The sequence below is a fragment of the Podarcis raffonei genome, chromosome 12 (assembly GCF_027172205.1).
Source record: "Podarcis raffonei isolate rPodRaf1 chromosome 12, rPodRaf1.pri, whole genome shotgun sequence".
Classification (NCBI taxonomy): domain Eukaryota; kingdom Metazoa; phylum Chordata; class Lepidosauria; order Squamata; family Lacertidae; genus Podarcis; species Podarcis raffonei.
This window is the reverse complement of record NC_070613.1, coordinates 27,937,894-27,962,127: the sequence shown is the minus strand read 5'-3', so window position 1 is coordinate 27,962,127 and position 24,234 is coordinate 27,937,894. Positions and strand designations below refer to the sequence as shown.

The window sequence follows — 24,234 nt, the reverse complement described above, 5'->3', positions numbered from 1 at the left end:
ACTGGCAGAAGCTCTCCCAGATTTCAGGCAGGGGACATTCCCAGTCCCATCTGCAGATGCTGGGGACTGAACATGGGATATTCTGTATAGGCAACTCCCCATTTACGAGGGGGGTTATGTTGCCAGGCACCCATGTGTTTAAGAAAAATCACATAGGTTGGGAGCACAGTTGAAAAAGCCCGCAAACATCCTCCAAACCTCCTTGCTCAAACTCTAACTCTCCACAGGCCTCAAAGGTCCTGCAGTTGCACTTGCAAAGGCTTGTGGGATTGCTAGTTGCTGTTTTTACGCCATTTTGCCATTTCCACATTCTTTCAAGGCTGTTTTTGCCCCTTTGTGTCCCACTTCTGGGTTACTGTGCACAGTCACGCATGCCTTGAACACACATAAATGGGGAGTTGCCTGTACAAAATCCACATGGACTGAAACGTCTATGGATTACTATTGCTGTTCTCTGCCCAAACCAACTTATTATCATAATCTGAGTGGCAAGCCTCAGATCTTAAAACAGCTCTTCCCTTCACTGAGATGCATTATACAGATTTTCAGGATGACTCCCTTATATGAAAACCAAGCCATGTGCAAGACAACTCCTTGCAAGACCACATTAAAAGATTCTTAAGAAAGATGTGGCTTAAATCAATTCAAATTATCTACCACTCTTGTTTTCGTGCACTAAACACATTTATACTCTGTGCCTTGCAGTGGCGTAGCGTGGGGGGTGCAGGGGGGGGGCCGGCCGCACCGGGCGCAACATCTGGGGGTTAGGGTTAGGGGACGCAAATCCACAGGTTAGGGGGCGCAAATCCATGGGTTAGGGGGCGCAAATTACTTGCCTTGCCCCGGGTGCTGACAACCCATGCTACGCCATTGGTGCCTTGTGCACTGTATAAGCCAAGACATACTGAAATGCTTCTGATCATTTGTTCTTAGCACAGTTTCCAACTGCAGACAGTGCAAAATCTGCGTTAACATTACCTAGTAAGAAAGACCATATTTGTTTAAGAAGAGCAAGGGATGCAAATGTTGGCCTCTGATCCTGACCAGGACACCAAGGGCCACTGAGAGGCTGCCTCCCAGGAGCATCACTGTAATGGGGAGAGCAACATAACCCCACCTATCAGCCACTGAAGGAGCAGCTGCTCCAATCCTTGCTTTCCTCATCCCTTCCCATTCCTTTTTCCTTTTCTGCTGTGTTTATTAGATTGTGAACTTGTGCACAGAGACCCTCTTATGTTTTAGTGTGTGTACAGTGCTTAAAATGTTTCAGGCACTTGTTAAATAATAATATTTGTATTTTCATCATCCTCACCACCATCACCACTTACTTGGAAGCCAGGAGCACCAGCTGGGCCAGTTTCACCTTTAGCACCAGGGTTGCCCTAGAGGAATTAAAAGACAGAATAAAAATAAGCATGCAAAGCCTTTGGAGCGGAAGCATGGCTAGACAGCTCCCCACCCCCGACTTTTTTCTGTATTAAAATCAAGGAAGTTCAATGGCCACAATGAAATAGGCAACTGTCCCCCTGCAAAGTTACCCAAAGAAAGGCACATGGAGATCAGTGCCCTCCATTGAAGTTAATGGGCAGACACAGGTAGTGGAACTCTGTGTTTGTGTCAAAGGTTAACAATGATGACCATGTACTTACAACAACACCAATTGGACCTTGAGCACCGTTATTTCCCTCAGGACCAGGAGCACCCTACAATAACAGAGGGATGAGTTACGTAAGATATGGACAATATACACCATGTTTGTTATCTTCCTAAAAATAAAATGGTGTCACCTTAGCTGACTATCTACTTAATGGACGAGGTGTTCCCCCCATGAGATGTAACCCAATGACTTTGAACATTGGTACCATGTAGAAGCTAACTTATGGCACGTGTACACATACACAGGCACACAAACACATTCCTTGCTTGCACACATGGTAGAGTTGCTCCACAAAACAAACAACTGTTTCATTTGCATTAAAAATGGAAGATAATAGACAGGTAGTATAGCCCTTCCTTAGAGGTTGGCAATTCCTGTACAGATCCTGCTCTCTTAACTAAGGCATGTTCATTGGGACATAAGATAGTTGCACATACCCGTTGGCCAGCAACACCAACATGGCCTCTGTCACCAGGTTTGCCAGGCTCACCCTATGGCAGAAAGAAAAGAAAATGAAAACAAGATTAGAACAAACTTCAGCTACGCTCAAGTTCCTTTATTTGGGCTGATGCATCTCTTCTGTTTCCGAAGACCCACCTGTGCTCTCTGAGACTGGAGTCAGTGCCGGGGGGCATAAATGGGTACCTGTTGAGGTCCCTACCCTGGCCAATGAGAACTTGATTTGCTGTCCCTCCTACTTATGGTTCCCACCTGTTTGCTCACAAAACCCTTGTCCCAGAGGGATTGGCAAATGTCTAGTGATGGCAGGAAGCACAAGAAGAAGCAGTTCTCTCCCCGGGAAGCCAGCAGGCCCTCCACTAAGGGCACTGTGCCTAAGGACCTCCCCCACCCCGACCCCAAACCTGGGCAGGGCATTGATATGGACTGTAACCTTACACTAGCACTGTAGTGCCATCACTCTGGTATTTGTTGCTGGGTTACCAGAAAGATTAACACAAGGACATGAAGTTGGAGTTGCAGACAATTTCTCATGCTACCAGGCTGTTATATGGTGGTACCCCCCAAGCTCCATTGCACTTACATTGGGACCTTTAGGTCCTGGGAATCCGATGATGCCAGGTTCACCTCTTGGACCAGCGGGACCAATTGGGCCAGGTCTACCATCAGCACCAGCCAGACCCTAGAGGAGGGAAACACACCAGATTGATTTTATCCTAGGTATATTGCTTGACCTCCACTGAGAGCAGCACACTTCCAATGAAGACATTATATCTATATTGCATATCAATACATTACATATCAATATCATGATGCTGTAGACTATATTATATCTATGCTATAGATGCTATATTATGTATCAATATCACGATGCAACCTAGCCTCTAGACTCACCCTATTTTTCTTCCCAGATCTACAACAGGCTTCCTCAGCCTGATGTTATTGGGTTCCCAACTCCCAAGACCATTGGCCATGTTGGCTGTGGATGATGGGAGTTGTAGTCCAACAACATCTGGAAGACACCTGACCTGGTTGAGGAAAGCTGGAAAGGGAGAAGTTCTGCTGCAGGCCTGTGTTCAGAGGCCTGTCTGGAAGCTTCTGTGAAACCATTTTAATAAACCAGCACCTGTGCAGAGCCTGAATCAGTAGACAAGGTTCAACAGAAACTGCAGTGATGATTTCCTAAACTGGCCTGTACTTGGGCCTGGGATGGCAGAACGGCTTTGAACACGGGAATGTCCCAGGCTCAGACTCTGGGCTCACCAATGATCTCTTGAGAAAATTGCTCAGGGACTTGCAGGATGTTGATGAGTGTGCACCTGGGAGAGGGAACCAGTGAACTGTACCAGCCAGGAGGCAACAGTCGGAGGCAGTGGATGCTTCAGAGAGGGAGGGTGGGACACAGGATGGGTTGGAAGAAGAGAAGGAAGAGGCAGGTTGGGCAAGTGAGGAGCTGTGTGTGCTGCCCCACCCTCTCTTTCACCACTGTCTCCCAGAACCAGGAGGGGATTGAAGAGGGACGATCAGAGACAACTTCTAGGCAGATGTAGTCTCAGGCTGTGTGGACACAGCCTGTCGAGCAAGGCACATAAACTGGTAGAGAGGGAGTGCCCCCTTGTTGCTGCAACTGCTCCAGAGATCACAGAGCAGGGAATAGTTGCCTGGACTCTAGACTGGTGTGTGTGGGTATCTGGAACGATAGAAACTACTAAGTGTCCACTTTTGACAATATTGTGTTAGCGATCTACTATGTGCATTCCTTTGCCTAGGGAGCACCGTGACACCAGGCTAAACAGGATAAAAATGTTATAGAACACAGCTGTGGACATTACTTATAAGTCTATAACTGTTAACTAAAATCTACATTTTTAAAAAGTGATATATTTGTAGGGTAAAGTGTGGGCTACTTACAGGAAGACCTTCTTTGCCAGCAGGGCCTGGGCTTCCAGATTGACCAGGGAGACCCTAAAAAGCACAGACGTTTCATCTTAGTATCATCTTTGAAATTATTTCAAACAGGAATGTTTTGCATTTTTAAGTGAATGGGCCTCATTTTCAACCCAGCAACGTGGATCAGATGGTAATTATCTTCCAATTTAGCGCTTCTCCAAATTTTGCGTTTTTGGCTCAAAAAATGCATTGAAATGCTTGTTTTAGGATAAAATGTGCACTGCCAGGTTCACCTCGTGGACCAGCTGGACTTTTTAAACAGATTAATGGAGAAATGGGCTGGAATTGATTTATCAATGAACACGACAGAAATTGATGCAGACTGGAAGTAGTAACAAGCGATTGACAGATCAGTCTATCTACCAATTAAATTCATGTTTGCTGGGAAATGTCCATATAGAACTCATTGGGATTTCCTCCCAAATCACAGTGCAATCCTACACATGTTTCGTTAGCAGGTATGTATAGGGCTGCACATTACCTAAGCTCATTGTGCTTAACCCCAGGTAAGTTAGGATATGGGTGCAACCCAAATATCCACTGCAGCCTCAGTTTCATATCTGTATAATGGGAATACGAATAATCTCACAACATGGTCATGAGAGTTGATTATAGTGATGAATATAAAGTTCTCATAACCAAACATTACTAACCATCACCATAAACATACTGCATTTTTAAAATGGACCACCCATTTTAAATGGAAACCCTCTATTTATTTGGATACTGCTGCCTTGCAACGTCACACAATCCTCATCCTCACCCTTGATACTTACTCTTGCACCCATGAGACCAGGTTCACCGGGGCGTCCAGAATCACCATTGGGACCCTTAGCACCAGCAGCACCAGTAGCACCACGATTACCAACAGCTCCCTACAGAGGAGAAACGAACCCACAACCAGCTCCAATGAGAGGGAGCAACAACGGCAAGAAGAACATCTCTCCAAAAGAAAGAAAAGAATCAGCAGCAGGAGAAGGTAGCTTACCATCACACCAGCTCTGCCATCAGCTCCAGGGAGACCACGAGATCCAGGAACACCCTACGAAGGAAAAGAACACACAAATATCTGGTCAGAAAAGAAGAGAGGGTTTTAGCCAACAGGCAAAGGCAAGGCTTGCTACAGCTAAGGGTTTACAAAGGAATGTTTGGCATTTGTGGTGGCATCGGGGCCTCCTGAGGAAGCAACTTTTCCTTCGCTTAATAAAAATAGTTGAGCTGGGCACATACGCACCCAATGGCTGGAGTGAAGCCAAAATAGGATGGTATCTCAGGGGCTTTTGCTGCCTTTATGCACTTGCAGCTCTGTCCTGCAACACCTTGGTGGCACTCCTCACCCTCCCCAGCACCCGCTGCGTAAGGTGACTGCCTCACCCTGCCCAATGATAGGGCTGGTCCACGAGAGGGATTCCAGTGGTCTTTAGAGGCTGCTGTAGAGCCCAATAAAGAGAATGGCAAGCTCTCAACTGGAATGTCAGGTACCATTTCAAGAAGGCCAATATAGCTCTGGGAAGCAGCAGGGACCAGAGCAGGCAGAAGCATCCCTCACAATTAGATTTATCAAAAGGGATGCAACTGTGCTCTGTGACCTTAGGTTCACCTGCACATTAAGCCAGTTTTGACAGGTCCATGTCTCAGTCTTGATCAATATCGTTGAATTTATAGTGGCAGATGAAAACTGATAAAGCAGACCAGGTGCAAAACAACCTGGGACAGCCTTGTGGATATGGTGAGGGTACCTTCACTACCTGACATTATTCTGCAATGACCATAATGTGTGTTGCCGGGAACAGTATCAAAGCGCTGTCATCAGTGAGCATGTAGACTGTGAAAATGAGCTAACCACCAAGGCCTTCAGGACTTTTACAATGCACTGCAACCCAGGCCCACAAGACAAAAGGAATGGTTTATCCCAACGGGGGAAAATCAGGACCAATTCACCCATTCGATTTATCCACTAGAGGAAGCATTCCTGCTAAGTGATCTCTTATGCCTCAGCATCCATGGAAAAATAATTTGTGAACATGTGCATGCAAATTGCTTCTTCTTCCAGTGCTAGATCTGGAGATTGGCAATATGCAGCTTTGGCAAGGAACAGTTTTTCCTGTAAAACACAGTAAGTTTCCACTGCTATGCAGGCACAGAGATCACACAGAGGACTGATCGAATGGCTAGAAAATACAATGTGCAGCTAAGCTGTCAATGTCGCAAGAGTGGGTTCTAGATCTCTCCCAGATTCTAAGTCCAGCCCCCAAAGGAACGACTGAACAAAGTTTCAGCAAAATTCAGCGTGTCATGAGAAGCGCTGATTAGCATGCAAAAATTAGCCCTACTGTGTCCCCAATGCACCAAGTTCTAAAGAAGCAAAAAGCCCATTGACACAATTTTAATTGAACAATCATATATTCTCAATTCATTGTTCATTATCCTCATTTACTACTGCTGCTGCTACTACACGTTGGCAGCTAGTGATTTATTTATTTTTACAAAAACCACAATTAGTTTGAAAATATTCCAGGACGTTGGATATCTAGCTGAGATGCCGCAGCTAAACTCTTGCTTAAGGCTAAAAGAATGGCCTTTGTCAGAGCAGGCCCTCTGGTAGCCCAGCACTGACTACCACATTGGAGAGAGACTGGGGTCTCAGGTAGTGCCTTCTTCTAGCCCAGCTACTTGGAATACTTTAACTGGAACCTTAGGTCCTCTACAGACCCAGGATGTGCTGTCTCCATCAAGCCATGACCTGCCCACGTATGCACATACATTGGAACATTGTCTGGTGTAGACAAGAATGCCCCTCCAAGGACAGGTAGGTGTGGTCACGTTAATCCCACAGGAATTTAGGAAGCCACCCTATATACCAGGGCAAACTATTTGTCTACCTGGCCCAGTTCTATCTACTCTGACCGGCAACAGCAGCTCTCTAGAATCTCAGGCAGAGGAAGGTCTTCCACCTGTTGCCTGATCCTTTCACTGGAGATGTCCTGGATGGAAAATGGGGCCTTCTGCATGAAGAATTAACATGTATATTCAGCCCAGTACCAATTATACTGGTAGAGCATGAGACTCTTGATCTCAGAGCTGTGGGTTCAAGCCCCACGCTGGGAAAATATTTCTGCATGGCAGTGGGCGTCCCTTCCAACTCCATGTTCTACCTCTGTGGATTTCCCTGGTGTTTTCTATTGGGTTGGGTTTTTGTTTCCTTTTGCAATACACTTACTCTTAAACCTGCAGATCCAGGTGCCCCAGTCGAGCCAGGCTCGCCGTTGGAGCCCCTCTTGCCTTCCTCACCACTTGGTCCAGCAGGGCCAGCAGGGCCGGAAGCGCCCTGTCGGGTAGGAAAGAGAGCAAAACAAGCCACCATTTTGAGAAACAGGCTGCATGATGGGGGGGAAAACAGAATCAACAGTGATTTCCACCAAATAGATAGCAGTGCTTCATGCAGTAAAGATACTCACAGGCTCTCCCTTGTTACCGGTCTCTCCCTTGGATCCAGCGGGGCCAGGTTCGCCCTGGAGTCAAACAGAACAAGAGATCCCAACAGTGAACACTATGAATTTACACACACCATTGTTTTTCTTCTTCTGAACTTCTGGGCTGCAAAGTTATCCAAGCAGCTAAGAACTGCAGCAAAACGGCCTAGCAGCAGCATCTCACGCAATGATACTCCCCAAACAAGTCTGTACATGCCTACTCAAGAGTTGGTTCCTACTTAAATCAGTGGGTTCCCCCCCCCCACCTTACAGGTAACCGGATATAGGATTGCAGTGTCAGTCATCCAAACTGGGCTGTTCCTAGCCCAGATTTGTGCTTGAATTATTGGGGGGGGGATGAAACCCATATGTCTCACTCCCCAAATCATCCCATTACCCTGTAGCCTTACAAACAGTAGCTGGCACAGAATGCAAGAGGGCCAGGCCTGCTCTGTCTCCCTTGCCCTGCCCCTGGTCATTTGAGAACTGGCTTGGATGGTGTGTTTATTGGAGGAAGGGAATAATCAATGCAGTACAATAGGGGAATAAGCTGTGCCCAGTTCTATGTTAATATGAAGTTACTAATTCACATCTGACTTAAGTCATGGACAAACTTTGTGGCTCCAGTATTCTCCCCAATATTGGTCTCCCTTACAGAGCCACTGTAAGAACAATTCTTTCATTGGCAAAGTTGACATAAAAGAGAGAATCTGTAACAGTGACTGTCGTTGGCATTAGACATTAACAGCTTGGTGCAAAACTGCACTTGACCAACAGAAGGCAAAATAACCCCAGACATTTTACATTATCAGACACCGCTTCACACTTGGTTAGATATTAATCATGGAGCAATGGTGCCAAATGTTCTAGCAAGGGCATTGGGCAACTATGTGCCAGCCAGGGCAGCCTAAAGTCAGAGCAAGCCCAGATGCTGGCAGGCAAGACCAGCATCCTAAGTATGAAGGCAACTCAGACACTAAAACGATGCCCGGCTGGCCTTTGTGGAAGCCACATATCCCCCTGGGGACTGTGGAATTGGAGGGAAGCACCCGCTGGCCTCTGCCACTGGGCAGGAGACCAAGGATCACTGGGGAGGCTGCACTGCCTGCCCCCGTCTCCCAGGGCATCCTCATGGCAATGAGAAGACCAACTTGGCTTATCGGCCAGATAAGGAGCAGCTTCAGGGGGTGGGTTGTTCCCTCCCTCCAGTTCCTGGGTCTGGAGAGCAGAGGAACAAAGGCTGCTGGGTTGTGCATGTGTGTATAAGTGTGCAGCTGCATGATGGGTGATTTGGGAGATACCTGCCATTTGTAAGCTGCTTTGATCATCACTTGACTGAAAGGCAGGCCATGCATTGTCAAAAACACAGGACCAATAAATTGCAAAAAGGAGGCATATACGGTAGATAGCATCACTTACAACAAGTCCTCTAGCTCCAGCAGCACCAGCGGAGCCAGCAGCGCCAATCATACCACGGGGACCAGGCAGGCCAGGAGCCCCAGCTGGACCGGGAAGACCCTGCCCGGAAAGGAGAGAGGAGGAGGAGAACACATGTCAGAACTCTCCTCTGTAGCGCCACAGAAGCTTTTCCTATGGGACAATCCAGTTTGAGGCCTGCATACTTACAGCTGCGCCTTTAGCACCATTAATGCCGTTGTTACCAGGGTTACCCTAAGAGAGAGAGAAAAGGATAATGTTAGGTTTTAAATATATATGATCACCTGCTCATTTTATCTAGGCATATTGGTTTAGGTGTGTGCGCGTGCAAATCGCTTAGATGTTTCTTTATGCCCAAGCGACATATATAAACAAAATAACTGAAAAGCAGATGCAAGGAACCACATTCATCGGTAGCAGAAGTTTCAAGGGTAACTTACTGGAGGGCCAACAGGACCGGAAGCACCAGGGAGTCCAACTTCACCACGAGGGCCAGCAGGACCAGAGGGACCCGTGTTGCCAGCAGAACCAACTTCACCCTGTTTGGGAAGAGAGGATGTGTGTGGTGAGTGCTGAGTGTTCGGTGTATGGTTCATTTCAGCACTTATTAAACCTATACTACTCTAATCAGGCTTAAAACAAAAACAAAACAAAGATAACATCCCCAGTGTGGCTGTCTCTGTTAAGATGAGCACCAGATAGTACTGTAATCATGATCCAGTTGCAGCAAATAGTTCAGCAAAAGAGAAGCCCTGTTGTTGCTATTATTATTTATTTTACAATCCTTACATTTGAGTTTGGATCATGTGATGCATTGCATCGAGGTGGATTTAGGGCAGGGTGAGTAGTGCAGCCGCTCTGGGGGTGCAGCCAAGAAGGGTGCCTTCTCAAAGCCTGGCAAGCACTTGCCCTGCTTTGGAAAAGAGGTGTTAGGGCTCTGACAGGGCCCTGGAGTCCTCCTGCCTCCTTACAAAAGCAGGGGAAGTGCCTACTGGGCTTTGGGAAGGAGGTGAAAGGGCTCTAGGGCCCTGCCAGAGCCTCACACCTCCTTCCCAAAGCTCGGCTTAAGCCTGTGCCCTCGCACAGGATGGCATATTACCAAGGTCTGCCCCTGCGTACTGGCATATGCAGGCTTTGGTGGATCTACAACATCCATATGAAGAGATCATATGCTGTGCCAATGCCGCAACATTAGACTTCCTGACAGAAAAGCAAGTGCTTTATCTTTCTCTCTAGCTAGGTGCACAATTTCGTTACTGCCCATCTTTGCCTGGCTATTACAAACTGACCCAATCATCGTGATCACTAGAACTAGCTCAACAAGAAATAATTTCATCTGCAATTTCTGCACATGCCATTAATTTTTCTTGCTTACAGGAGGGCAAATGCAGTTATGCGAATCTATCCTAAGTGAACAGCTAACCACTGATTCCCCATCAATGGTTTGGGGAAAACATCACCAAACATCTCCCCTAATGCAAGATGTATATTTTTGGCATAGGGATAGGACCAGTTCTGTTTCTCTGCTCTTTGGTCCAGCAAAGTCTTACATGAGCTGAAATGATGATTTCCCCCAAACCCCCTTCTTTGCCCTCCACACTGCTTACCAGAGGATGCTCTAGCTCTCTGGAGCAGGGGGCTGCAGAGAGAAGGAGGAATTGGCAAAAGACCACTTTTTTCCTCCTTTCCACTAATGCATGCTGCCTTGTGACAGTGGAGGGACACCACTAGATACAGCCCACTGTGTGGAACAAACCAAATAGCATTACACTTTTGCATTTCTACTGCTATTTGATTAGTTTAAAGAAAACTACAAATGGTCGCTGTGAATGTTTGTAGGTGGGAACAACCTGTATTCTTCTCATTGTACAGCTAAAGCATTGCTTGGTTTGAAAACATTTCGTTGAGCATCTGTGCCTGAGGGGGCGGAATATAGGTCATACCTTGGCTCCGGGAGCACCTGAGAATCCTGGAGCTCCAGCAGCACCCATGGGACCCTGTGAAAATAAAGAAAGAGAAATCCTTCAAGATCTGCAGGTGCAAGTAGTAGGCTGAGAAGGAGACAAAGGAAAGAGACCAGGCTATAGGAATCAATGACCAGGATACATCTCATGGGATCCTGAAGCAGCAAAGTGGATTGCCTATATGACAACAGACTTGAGTCCTAGAACAAGGTTTGAATCTGATCTTAGAGCCAAACACATGAAAATGTCTCCTTGCATTTTGGCACGCCAGTGCCCCCAAAGCAGGCCTGCAAAATGTGGGACCCCTGCCAGGTTTTCCCAGCCCAGGGAGATGGCAAGGCAGGAGGTTTCATCACTCTCAGTTCTGACGTTTTAATCAGAACGTGGCATTTCCATCATTCCCTTTATATCTGATGTTCAGGCATAAGTGCTGCTGCTTATATAGCCAAAACAGTACCATATCTGCACACAAAGGAGGAGAACCAGCAGGGGCAGATCCTGAGGTCTGCAGAAGTACCTCCAACCCACCCCCCACACCAAAAAAACAACAACCAGGAAAAGGACCCTGGGTAGGAGGAGGGGAAAAATCCATTGAGGACTGAGCATGTTCACTGGGCACAAAATGCCAAAGAAGGGGAAATGGCTCAATACGTAGCTTGCTATGTCCATCATAAGAGGTGCCAGGGCATCACTGCTGTCATTACAAGCATTGCTTCTGGGCAAATGCACCTCTGTGTGTGCATGGCTCTAGAAACAAGAATGCCTTGTGCCTCTGTTTGGCCTTCCCTGAGCTAAGAACCATTTTAAAACCATTTTAAAAGGTAGAATAAAGATTGTACTTGCAAGGATGTATTTTGCTGCTTCTCTGTTTAACATGCTTGCCTAGCTGTTATGATAAACAAGCACCCACTTTCTAGAAGCTTCATTTAAAGTGGGGCGAACGGGGCAGAACACTGCATTAGTTACATGTGAGAGAGTGCAATTTTTAGCATCGCTTGCGAAAGTGCAACAGAATGTGTTAAAAAATTGAGGTGCTGTATATCCAGCCTTAGAGCAATGTACTAATCACACTGGCAGTAACTGACCTATTCCTTCCTGAGCTGACCAGGAGACAATGTGATTGGTTTACTGCCTAGGCTAGACACTGGATATTCCAGGATATAAAGCAGGGATGGGAAACGGATGTCACACAGACACCACCAGACCCCTGTGGACATCTTTCTACTGGGGTCAATCTCCAAATTCCCAAGGGCAGGGGCACTTGGAGTAATAAAGCCTCATGTTCCATTTTTTAATCAGCCAGTTTGCCCCCTTACCAGAGGCAGGAATGCCTGAAGAATTCAGAATCTGTGAATTCTTATGCAGACTGACCCGCTACACACCTCCTGGACTAATGTGTGGATCAGAAATGCAAACATCCTTTGGATTTCACTTTCCTGCAAATTTCATGATACAATTCTCAGCTCAAAAAATGTATCCCAATGTGTTGTTTAAACATTTTCATTTTAGCATAACATATGCTTGGGAAAGTGTACATTGAGATAAAGTATGCACTTCGACACAGTGGTTTTTAAAAATGGCAGATTAATTTGGAAGTGAGATGGAACAGACTTATTGAATGAACACATGCAAAATTGGCATGGAGTGGAAATAACGCTGATCAATACATCGCTTCCTAAGAGTAGCTGCTTTATAAGCAGTGTACAAGGGATATCTTTTTATCTTAGCTGCTAAGCACCATCAGAAAACTGATGAGGAAAAGGGATCTTCAGAGATTTTTATATATATATATATATATATATATATATATATATATATATATATATAACTACAGAGCTGCGATTGCCATTTGTCAGGCTGCTGAAACGGGCCAATAATGTTGCTCTCTGTGCAGGGAGAGCTCCCACAGCTTCTATGCAGCTTGGGCTGGGCAAATCCAGTCATCACTGCGAAAGCAGTCAGTCCAAAACACTGGATTTCAGGCTTGAGCTGAAAAGTCTGTGGAAGCACCCTGAGAATACTACTACTATTTTGGACAGCTCTTTGATGCCTATCTGGAAATGCCAGATGTTTGTTTTTGGAAAAGAAGGAAAGAAAGAAAAGATTTCCTTTTCTGCAACTGATAAAGGGCAGAGAGAAAGACCATCGCACAGAGGTGACCATCGCACAGAGAAATCCAAGTGACTGGTGGGTCACAGTGTGTGTCGTTCATCAGGACAGAATAATAGAACATTAAAGTTTGGACTTACAGCGGGACCAGTGGGACCGTTACTTCCATCACTGCCACGAGCCCCCTAAAAGAAAACAAAGGTTCTCTTTACATCTTAAATTCCTGGTACAAAATTGAAGAATCCAAAAGAAAGAAAATGGAAGCCACGTTGTACAGGTAGGGGAGTCACTTACAACTGCGCCAGGAGCGCCGACTCTTCCCCTTTCACCAGGGAGACCACGAGCACCCTAAAAGCAAAGGACACGCAAATCATTACCGAATATTTCTTTACTTCATTTAATAAATTTCTACAGCACCCTTCATGAGAGGATCACAGGGTGGTTTATGATATAGAAACTCAAAAATTCATAACGTTGTTTAGCAAACAAAAACAATACCCCGCACAATATTATTTTCTTTCTAGTACTAGTAGTAATAATAAGCTGCAGTGCAATATGAAGTATAGTCTAGTATAGCTTCAGTCTTTTTCTCAGTTTCCACAATAGGGTGCAACACTCCTGTTTCAAGTTATGCATGCTCAACTCAGATTTAACTCAGTGGGATTGGCACACACCCAAGTGAGCAAAAGACTGCAGATTTACTGTTGCCCTCAACACAGTAAGTCATATATTCTAATCAAATAGCATCATTTCTATTAAACACTGAGAATTCCATGAAAGCAACTAGCAAACTTTAACAAATGATAACAGGATTTTTGATGACTTAATATTGTGTAAGTCACAGAGAGAAAATACTTACAGGTTGTCCGGGAGTACCATTTTCACCAGGGGCACCAGGTTCGCCCTGCGAATGACAAAGATTCTCCATTTAGCCCATGGTTTAGGTTGTCCTTTCCTTGCAAGTCTTATTACTGACATAGCAAAAGATGCAGTCAGAACGTTTACACTTCTGGCATTTAAATTAGCGCACAAAAGTTCATACAAAGTAAAGCCTCTTATCAGCTTAGTGATCTAGTTAGCAAAGAGGGCTTGTAGAAGAGGGATAGAACAAATGTTGACTGTAGCCCGGATAAAACGCGCAAAAGTAAAGGAAAAAGCCCCATTAATTTCATTGGAGCTGAAGTGTGACTCTTGGGACTGAGATAAACATGCTTTGCTAAAGGCAGCCACCACAATTGCATGCATGTGTCTGGACAGGTTGATCTATAAAGGTAAAGGTCTCATATACCATGAAGCTAACAGATGCACAGATTTCAGCCAAAGAAACTCTACTGGTATTTGCCAAAGTTGATACAGGCTGATGCAACAGGACCTGGGAAAAGGTTTAGCTTTTCTATCCGGGCTTTTGCACTCCCTCTCCTGCCATATGGTTGCAAGGAAAGGCTTTGTACATTTTCTCTTCCAATTTCAACTAACCAGTTGAGGGCTACATGTGAAACTGAAGCCAGTATTAACTGTAACTATGGTTTGTTGAGACAAACCAGCTTCATAATCCATAGCCTGAACTCAAATGATTTCAGACAAGCCACAGTTAACATTAGCCACAGTTTCAACACAGCAAGCGATGGTTAATCGAAAATGGAAGCGAAAGCTTCCAAAAAGCCTCCTTGTGTCCGTACTAGAGGAGGAGGGAAGAGGGGGGAGATTAAGCTAAGCTTCTTCCTGACTCTCCCTGAGCCTGGGTCTTCATTTAGCTAGAAGGCCAACCCATCTCCTTGTGATCAATACAGGAGACCTCATCCCTCAACGTTGGCTTGCTTTGGGACCAATGGAGCAACTTGTATTTTTCTCAGCTTTCTGTTTCCATAGTTTTTTGACTGAGAGTGGTGTTATCTACCCAGCTGCATTTCAAAGCGCCATTTGGTTTGCTGGCTCCACCTCTGAGCTAACATGAAAACAGAAATTAGACAAAGGAATATCTGAGATTCCTGGCTGTAAAGCAAGTTTAAAAGCTCTCGTTTCCCACATATCCCATTTTGATACTTGCACACTTAAGTCTCAAGAACACCTACTAGCTTTGGTTCACTCCAATAGTGAAAGGAGAGGCCTGTCAGTGCAAGCCAGTTCCTTATGCATTTGCTGGCTTGCCTCAACACATGATTCTCGCTATTTCTGATGTCCAGGCTGTGAGCGCCATTTCTTTTGTAGGAAAAATGGCAGCAAGCATAGTCTAGAGGGAGGAGCAGCAGGCTTGGCAGAACACCAAGGTTTGCAGAAGTAAAGTCCACCCCCCGAAAGGGGGGGGGGAACCTAAATTAGTCCAATACTAATGGAACATAGGAAGCTTGTAACAAATCAAACCAGTGTTATCTACATTGACCAGCTGAGGCTCTACAGAGTTTCCAGCAGGGTATCTCCCCAGCCCCACCTGGCAGATGCTGGGGAATAAACCTGGGGCCTTCTGCATGCCAAGCAGATGCTCTGGCACTGAGCTATGACGCCTCCCTAAGAGAAGCAGGCTCAATGACCACAGATGCTGAACTACTGCTGGGAGAACACTGTATTATTACATTTGTGTGCTGCCCATAAACTAAGAAATGGGAAAATGGAGGAGGAAGGAGAAATGGAATGACTGGAATCAGCAATAGCAGCACTCCACACTATTAATGTTTACAGCAGCTCCCACTGTTTTTTATTTACATATGTATTTAAAAGGTAAAGGGGGTAAAGGGGCCCCTGACCATTAGGTCCAGTCGTGGCCGACTCTGGGGTTGCGGTGCTCATCTCGCTTTATTGGCCGAGGGAGCCGGCGTTTGTCCGCAGACTGTTTTTCCAGGTCATGTGGCCAGCATGACTAAGCAGCTTCTGGTGAACCAGAGCAGTGCACGGAAACACTGTTTACCTTCCCGCTGGAGCGGTACCTATTTATCTACTTGCACTTTGATGTGCTTTCGAACTGCTAGGTTGGCAGGAGCAGGGACCGAGCAACGGGAGCTCACCCCGTCGTGGGGATTCGAACCGCTGACCTTCTGATCGGCAAGTCCTAGGCTCTGTGGTTTAACCCACAGCGCCCACTGCGTCCCACATATGTATTTACATATGTATTTATTGGGATTTCTAGTATTCCCCACACGAAAGGGGAAAACAATAAACCTGCAGGTACTAGAATTCCACCCTTGTCATACATGCACACACAGAGTTCATGAGCAACTCAGGCAGTGGCAGGGACAAGTTCAAACTAGCCACATGCTTTGGGGGATTGGTGAATTCAAAGTTTCTCAAAGATAGAGGCTCCTACTGGCAATCCTGAGTTTCGGAGTCAGAACCAGAAGTGCAGAGTTCTTCCACCTCCTTGGATCCCCAGATGTTGTCAGACTCCACCTCCCATCAGCCCCAGCCTGCTTAACCAAAGGTTGAGGAAGGCTGGCTTAGAGCAAGCTGGCTATTTATTTCATCTTGCTCCCATGCTAGAATTTGGATCTGTGAGACTTTCTGTTGTGTCCATGTATCTCAAGGGCTTAGTACCAAATTGCTGTTGTCCTTCATTCATAGCATAGGCTGATTTTTCTTAGAAGGATAAAAGCCTACGAGAACAAAACATGCACGCAGGATATAAAACAGAAGGGCTGCCATGCACTCTGTGCTCTTGCTGGAATACCCATGTAACATATATTAAAATTAAGTCATTTTTACCTTGTTGCCGGGAGCACCAGGTTCTCCTTTCCGACCATCCAAACCGTTGTGTCCCTATGTTGGAAGAAGAAACACTGATGGGTAAAGTGGCCCCCCTAGTTCCCCCCTTTTTAAGGAAACCATTTCTTTATCATGCAGTGGTTGAAACACAACTCTAGCATTGCTCTGCATTCACCATATTGGTTCCCCCACTTGAAAAGGATCATCGTCGGTTAAGGAGGGACACAGTTGTCCTTCCTTAACATAGTTTGGTTCTGGTCTGCATCAGACACAAACTTTGACAGCCCTCTTCAGTTCGTATGTTTTCGTAGCTTTATAGATGATTATTACCGCTTCTCATTATTTATACAGTGCCTTCAACATGCATGATGCTTTGAAGAAAACAAAAGGGACTTCTTCCTCAAAAACCTAAAATTTGATACAGAGTGAAAAAACAGAGGAGGGGGAAAGTGGAAACAGGCAGGGACAGTGCAAGGCTTGGGGAGAAATGGTGTCAATGATGGCCCAGCAGTCCCCTAACCAGAGCAGGGCCTAGCCCTGCTTGTGGCAATGACAGCCTGCCACTGTTTGCTTCTTCTGCCACTGCTTTCTCTGTCACCATTCACCACCCTCCACCAGGCCCAAAGACATGCTTCAGTGGTGGAAAGGTGCTTTCAAATGGGAGAAAGCTTGGCTCCCATCCATGGTGGCCAGCTGCCATCTTAGATTACCCAGAAAGCAATGCTCCAGGCCCCATACCTATGAAATCTATTTCATAGTTCTGTAGTCCTACCTAGATAATATTTCAGAGACCTATGCATTCGACGTTACACTTTGGGTAATTTAAAAATGTGAGTGTCCACCGGGGATGGGAGTTGAGATTGGCTCCCACACAAAACCAGCACTGCTGCCTGCCACTGACAAACATCTGAGGGTCTGGCAGGGAGGGCAGTGAAGGATGGTATGGCTAGGCTAGTGGGCAGGTGCCCTTGACCAGTGCCCAACGTGGCCAACATTTGGCGCCAGGCCTGGAAACAGGGAAGCAACGCACAGTTGTTTAGGGAAATGCCTTTTCCCTAAAGGAGAAAAAACTGGCCTTTCTCAAGACAGTTAGAAAGGGCCACAGTAAACTAGGGGAATGTGGCAGACTAGGTGAACAGTGGTCATTGGCTGTTTTGATGAAGCAGTTACTACCACTTCCTTCGGGTGGAGAAGGAAAGTGGTATACAGCCTTCTTTTTGGTCTGCACTTAAATACTTAAAACTATACTTTAAAGTGCTGATTGTACGTTCAAAATTTTGTCAATGACATATCACAGACACATGCAGGACTTGGGACTAAACACCCTGTGAGATTTATGATCACATCTCCCTTAAGTTGATGGTCATTGCCATTCAAATGGCGTGTGCTTTTGATCATGTGATCAATAATGTGGGGCGGGACTTACCTGCCCCCCCCCATATTTTATTCAAGTTGGCATCCGTGATGAAGACAGAAGCTTTCTTTATTGCCACCTTGGCAAACAAGCCTTAGGCTTCTGTCTAAGACCAGTAGTTGCACAGAATAACACACCATAGGTGTATTAACTGTCATTACCCTTAATTTTGTTCCTGTTTCAGTCAAATGCTCACCCTTAGTCCTTTGAAACCAGGCAGGCCAGCAGTTCCAGGAAAGCCACGAGTACCCTGGGAGGGAAAATGAGAGAGAAGGCTTAACATCTCAAATAAAAGCTGCTAGACAAAGTAAAAGGTAAAGGTACCCCTGCCCGTACGGGCCAGTCTTGACAGACTCTAGGGTTGTGCGCCCATCTCACTTAAGAGGCCGGGGGCCAGCGCTGTCCGCAGACACTTCCGGGTCACGTGGCCAGCGTGACAAAGCTGCATCTGGCGAGCCAGCGCAGCACACGGAACGCCGTTTACCTTCCCGCTGGTAAGCGGTCCCTATTTATCTACTTGCACCCGGGGGTGCTTTTGAACTGCTAGGTTGGCAGGCGCTGGGACCGTGTAGCGGGAGCGCACCCCGCCACGGGGATTCGAACCGCCGACCTTTCGATCGGCAAGCCCTAGGCGCTGAGGCTTTTACCCACAGCGCCACCCGCGTCCCTCTGCTAGACAAAGTACTTGGGTGCAATATGTTAGTCCCAGCCACCAAGGGGAGCTGCTTGCAAGTCTCATTGCCACAGTCACTGATCCCTCAATGCACTGCTTTTGCCTTTGGGTCAGGAAGCTGGCATGACGCATAAACCTACAAAGCTGTCCAGACTCATACAGAGTCAGACTATTTGTGCATACGGTCTACTCTGAGCAGCAGTGCTCCTCAAACAGAGAGCCTTTCCCACAAGCTACTGGCTGTTTTTAGCTGAAGATGTCGGGAATCAAACCTGAGACCTTCAGCATGCAAAGCACATCTTCTGTCATTGTGCTCTAGCCCCTCCCTTGTCTTTACGGGGGGGGGGGCTGGCTCATTTAGCTCAAGGGCTCCTGGTTGCTGATCCCTAGTATAAAATGTTCCAAATTCTGTTCATTTTATAGACTTATATGCCACACAACAAGCAAAGTATCTAAGAAGTGAACACGACCTATCCATAAAATTGCACAGAAGTACTTAATATCAGTGATTGATGCAGAAAGATGGAAATACACAGCCCTATCCACTATAAAAGAATGGCTGATAAAACTATTGGACTTGGCTGAGATGGCAAAATTGAATTAGAGAAAAATAATTTACTGACATTTGTCAAGGATTGGAAATTTCTTATGGACTTTTTGCATGAAAGAGAAAATGATCTTAACACCTGGTTTATAGAAGATTGAATGGTTGGATCTTAAGGAATGAATGTCATATCATATGTAGCTGCAGGACAGAAAACCAGAAGTTTTCTTTATCTTTCTTTAGTTTCTTCTTACTTTTCCTTTTCCCCCTCATTTTCTCTTTCTTTAGGTTTCTCATTTTCTTGTCTTTTCTTCCTTCTGGCTTTGCTCTCTAACAGATTAAGTAGCTGTTTAATCTCAGTATATTATATTTAAAAAATGCTTGGATATGTATTTTTGTATACCTTTGAATAAGTACCAATAATGTTTTTTAAAAAATATTGGTATGCATTATCACATCAGATAATTTACTTGTTTAAACCGAAGGGCCTTAAACTGGAATTTGAAACAAATTTTTATTATTTTTTATTTATATTATTTTATTCTTATTTATTGAATTTATATAGCGCCCTATACCCAGAGGTACTGTTAATGCTTGTTTAATAGTAATAGTCTAGGGTTCCATAGCTTAGGAACAGATACACTATTACCATATTCCTTGTAGAATAAAAGTGAACATCATGTGGCAACCTTCATAGTGCTGCTCTCTGGCTAGGTGTTAAGATCCAGCAGGTGTAAATAGCTAGAATATCAGCCTTAGTGGGAGGGTGGCATTGTACTTACACTAAAACTACTGGTAAGGAGCGGTGGCTGGCAATTTAATTTCCTATCCTGCAGTTATGCAAACAGATTTAATCAGCAGATTAAACAGGCAACAGAAAACACAAAACTCACCTGAGGTCCAGGAACACCCCTCTCACCAGGTCGTCCAGGTTTTCCAGGATGACCCTAATGAAACATTAGACGAGATGACTGAAATCTTTTGTGTGCAAAAGAAAGCGAGCTGCACATATTTAACATATCTCTATGCAAGGTATAAAAAAACATAATAACTTAAAAACTGACTAAACATGCAGCATCTTTCCCTCAGGAGACATAATGTCACATTTGAAGGCTATATTTCCTCCGATATTTTTAGAACAAGAACTTATGATGGAGGTTGTATTTAAGGTACTTATATTAAAGGGTAAGTCCTACTGAACTCAGAAGGGACTTACTTCCGCTCTGGGATTGCACTGCACATTTCTTAATTTCACAAAATGCAGATTTTTTTGGAGATACTTTTCAGAAACAGAACAGTTGGGAAATCCAGCTTTTTTAAAAAACCGAACTGCTTCTGGGTTGCAGAATCCATTAAAATATCCTTAAAACTTTTAATATACTACAACGCTGTGGTGGCATTCCAGTGGAATTTAGGAAACATGTTCAAGCAATCAAAGCACATGGAAATGGAGCTTTTCTACCAGAAGTGATGGTTACAAGAGTGTTGGTGGGGATGGGACACAGAGGGCAGTCCACAACAAATGCTGATAACCAATGTTTGGAAAAGGAAATAGCTCCTACAGATTCCCCTTCCCCCACCAAAATCCCGGTTCAAATGAATACTTACATCTTCACCAGGCTTCCCAGGAGGACCCATTGGACCACGAGCACCTTGGGGACCCTAGTGATGGGGGGGAAAAGGTTCATTTGAAACAAAACAATAGTTCTTTCATGCTACATATGATCTAGTGACTTGACTAAGCCAGAGTTCTAGATCTGAATTCTTTAATCCAAGCTTGCAGTGGGGGGGCTCTTTATTTATGGCTTCTGGGTTTCAAAAAAAATAATCAGAAGACTTGGTGTTTGGTCTGATTTCAGCTCCCCCAGTGGTCTCAAAGAGTTGCAGAAATCTAAAGCCTACCTGTCTAGCAAAAACCCTTTGTCTCCCTCAAGCTCTTTTATGTGTTTTCCCTCCGCTTTGAGGAAACCAAGCAGGCATGGGCTCTAGCAGAATCAGAACTTGTTTCTTGCTTCTCCCACCCTTGCTAGCTTGCAAAGGAATCTCAGATAATAGGCCCAAACTTAAATCTGGGGGAAGGGCTTCATTGCAAATGAGTATTTCAGAATTGCTGTCATTCTCAGAATAGAATAAAAATGGTTCCACTTACTGTTTGACCAGGTTCACCAGGTTCACCAGCATGTCCCGCGTGGCCTGGAGAGCCCTAGAAGCAGGGTGGGCGACAAAAGACATTTTATACGGTTTTGAATGTTACGTGTGGGAAAAGTAAGTACTCTTCTAGCAATGGGGGTGTTTGGAGAAGAGAACTGGGCATGGAAGCAGAGTGAGATTTGGGGAGTTATAGGCTGTGATTCAGGCAAATGTTGGGGTCCTTCAACCCAGACCAGTCTAGACCAGACCAGGTGGACCAGTGATAACATGGAGAGATACCAGGCAAACACATTGTGTGTTTTGGGCCTTCTGGGCAAGAACACGAAGGTGCAAACTGGGAAGAGAGCCAGGAAACTGTGAAAGCAGAAAGGTCATGGCTCATAAGTTTGTAAACTGAGAACTATATCAGGGGACTGACAACAGCAGTCCTGGACCTGTCAATATAGGGCACCTCTTATACATGTGGGGTTACCTGCTTAGGGTCTAGTCAAGGCAAAACTTGTGTAACTGATGCTTTCTGCATGTGTATCAAACATATCTCTCTTCCTACTAATGGCTGTGTTCCAAATATACTTACAGGGGGTCCAGTTACTCCAGGAGGGCCTCTGGGTCCCATTATGCCCTGGGAAAAGTTAAAGAAATAGTTAATATACTGCAATAGTAAAATGATGGTCCAGCTAGTGGTTTCAGTATCACTTAGGCTGCAATCCTGAGCGGCACTTACTTGGGACTAAGTACCATTAAACGCAATGGCCTTACTTTTAAGGAGACATGCAAAGGACATTTCAGGCACTGTTAATCATTTGCCTGAAATCAAGCTTCAAGATTAAACCATGAACCACAGAGCAAAAAAATTGATTATAGTATTATAATAGCCTTAGATTATATTAGTAGCATAGCATCATAAAGTCAAAGCTGTATTTTCCTGTGTTTATCTATTGCTAGCATAGTATTAATACTAGCACTAGTTGGAATTTGCCTCTCATCCTTACATTCGCATATGTAATTTGCCTTAAACGCTACAGATATTGTACAACCTTCCCAAACCATGTGTCTTCCAGATGTTTTAGACTACAAAGCCCATAAGTCCCAGCCAGCATTGGCCAATGGTCAGGGATGATGGGAGTTGTGGTCCAAAAGCTATGGAGGGCACCAGCAGATGTGGGAAGGCTAATATAGTACATATGAACTATTCATATTCAAATTCATATTCATGATCCTATTCAAAGAAGGGAAAGAATTAAAATTTGCGCTTTAGCTTACCTGAAATGTCTCAGACAAAAATTATTCATCTACTGCTTTATTATATTTGCCTGCTTTTATGTTTTTATTATTTTTCATTATATTTAACTTCTCTTTTAGGATTGTCAGTCTTTGATTTTAGAAATTGTGGAACCTGAGCTGCATCAGATTCAGAGGCAGGGAGGTGGATTCTGGTAGATTCCAAGAGATTCAGGGATTCAAATAACATGCCTGGTTTCCCTTTGATGTTTGGGTGTGATGGCCGTTTTGTAATTTATTGTGGTTTGGGGTTTTCCTAATGTCAATGCTTTGATCTTGTGATGGGGAGTGAAATGTAATACACACACACACACACACTGTGGTGATGTCTGGAATTCTAATGAATCTCTTTGGAAATTAGATGGCATATACTTAAAAAATAATAATAGTGATAACTCCCCCATGGGGCAGGCTTGGTAGGCTGACCTGCCCTTCCATTCCAGCATGTGGCAGAGAAATCATGCCAAGAGGTGGGTGGTGCTCAAAGCTCCTGATGCCGCCCACCTGCTCCTGTTTCTTGTGGTTTTCCCACCTCCAGCTGTGCGGAGCCTTAGGAGGACATCTATAGAGGAATCACACATTGGTGCATTTCCCATCATCACCCAAAATATTTTGACAACTAGTCCAAACGGCTGCTTTTGACACTAAGTCCTGGCAACTGGCCCAGATGGGTTTTCAAAATGTCACTGTGTCAGATCATTCCCCCTTGAACTGCATTCTCACCAGATTGATCTTTATGAATAAGGATATAGAGGAAATGTCTGAGTCCCTAAATACGCCCATAGTCCTAGCTGCAAATAAATGGAGCAGGAAGAGGAGCTGCCAACCTTTGTTTTCTTCCAAGACCAGTTTTAATTAGCCTCAATGATCAAACCGCTTACTCTACAATAATTTCAAGCAGATGCCTGTTGTCTAGGAAGGACTCCAAGCAGGTGTCTGCCAATGATCTTCCCACCCCTTGCACAAAAATATGTTCAGAGAAAAATCAGTGGCTATTCCTTAAGCTGATGGATAATGGTTTGACGATCTCTTCTCAATATGGATGTTTAAATGTTTTCTGCAAGGTTAGGCCTTTCTTTATCACTTTGATGGTTGAAGCACCTCTGCATGTGTAGAGCAGAGCAGCCCTCCCCATTTAAGTGATCAAAAAAGACCTTGTGGACCTTGAAGTTCTCATGGCAACAAGAAGCCACAAGATCAGGGATCAAGAGATTACATGGAGCTTTAAATCAGAAGTATCATTGGAATGGGAGAATGGGTCCAGGACTATGCAGGAGAACATCAAAGCACCTGAACATAAAATTACTCGTATGTTGTCCATAATATATGACCACTGCCCTCTTAATAGCCACCATTAGCTTTAATATACTTTTAAATTTTCTCTAAGCATTTCTCTCTAGGCTTATCATTGAAGGATACTGCAACTTGC

The 24,234-nt window shown here is 44.9% G+C and overlaps 1 protein-coding gene across 2 annotated transcripts in view; it reads right to left on the bottom strand.

Moving 5' to 3' along the window:
* Positions 1 to 24,234, bottom strand: part of COL1A2 (collagen type I alpha 2 chain) — a 64,873-nt gene that overhangs the window by 26,688 nt on the left and 13,951 nt on the right. For both annotated transcript variants that reach the window (XM_053409932.1, XM_053409931.1), the window contains 22 exons: positions 22,102 to 22,146; positions 21,523 to 21,576; positions 20,982 to 21,035; positions 20,267 to 20,320; positions 18,353 to 18,406; positions 16,743 to 16,796; positions 13,909 to 13,953; positions 13,344 to 13,397; positions 13,190 to 13,234; positions 10,920 to 10,973; positions 9,417 to 9,515; positions 9,166 to 9,210; positions 8,959 to 9,057; positions 7,525 to 7,578; positions 7,287 to 7,394; positions 5,055 to 5,108; positions 4,843 to 4,941; positions 4,028 to 4,081; positions 2,700 to 2,798; positions 2,095 to 2,148; positions 1,650 to 1,703; positions 1,329 to 1,382 (listed from right to left, as the gene is read on the bottom strand). In XM_053409932.1, coding sequence (XP_053265907.1) covers positions 1,329 to 1,382; positions 1,650 to 1,703; positions 2,095 to 2,148; positions 2,700 to 2,798; positions 4,028 to 4,081; positions 4,843 to 4,941; positions 5,055 to 5,108; positions 7,287 to 7,394; positions 7,525 to 7,578; positions 8,959 to 9,057; positions 9,166 to 9,210; positions 9,417 to 9,515; positions 10,920 to 10,973; positions 13,190 to 13,234; positions 13,344 to 13,397; positions 13,909 to 13,953; positions 16,743 to 16,796; positions 18,353 to 18,406; positions 20,267 to 20,320; positions 20,982 to 21,035; positions 21,523 to 21,576; positions 22,102 to 22,146 — 1,386 coding nt within the window. The remainder of the gene's footprint in view (positions 1 to 1,328; positions 1,383 to 1,649; positions 1,704 to 2,094; positions 2,149 to 2,699; positions 2,799 to 4,027; positions 4,082 to 4,842; positions 4,942 to 5,054; positions 5,109 to 7,286; positions 7,395 to 7,524; positions 7,579 to 8,958; positions 9,058 to 9,165; positions 9,211 to 9,416; positions 9,516 to 10,919; positions 10,974 to 13,189; positions 13,235 to 13,343; positions 13,398 to 13,908; positions 13,954 to 16,742; positions 16,797 to 18,352; positions 18,407 to 20,266; positions 20,321 to 20,981; positions 21,036 to 21,522; positions 21,577 to 22,101; positions 22,147 to 24,234) is intronic.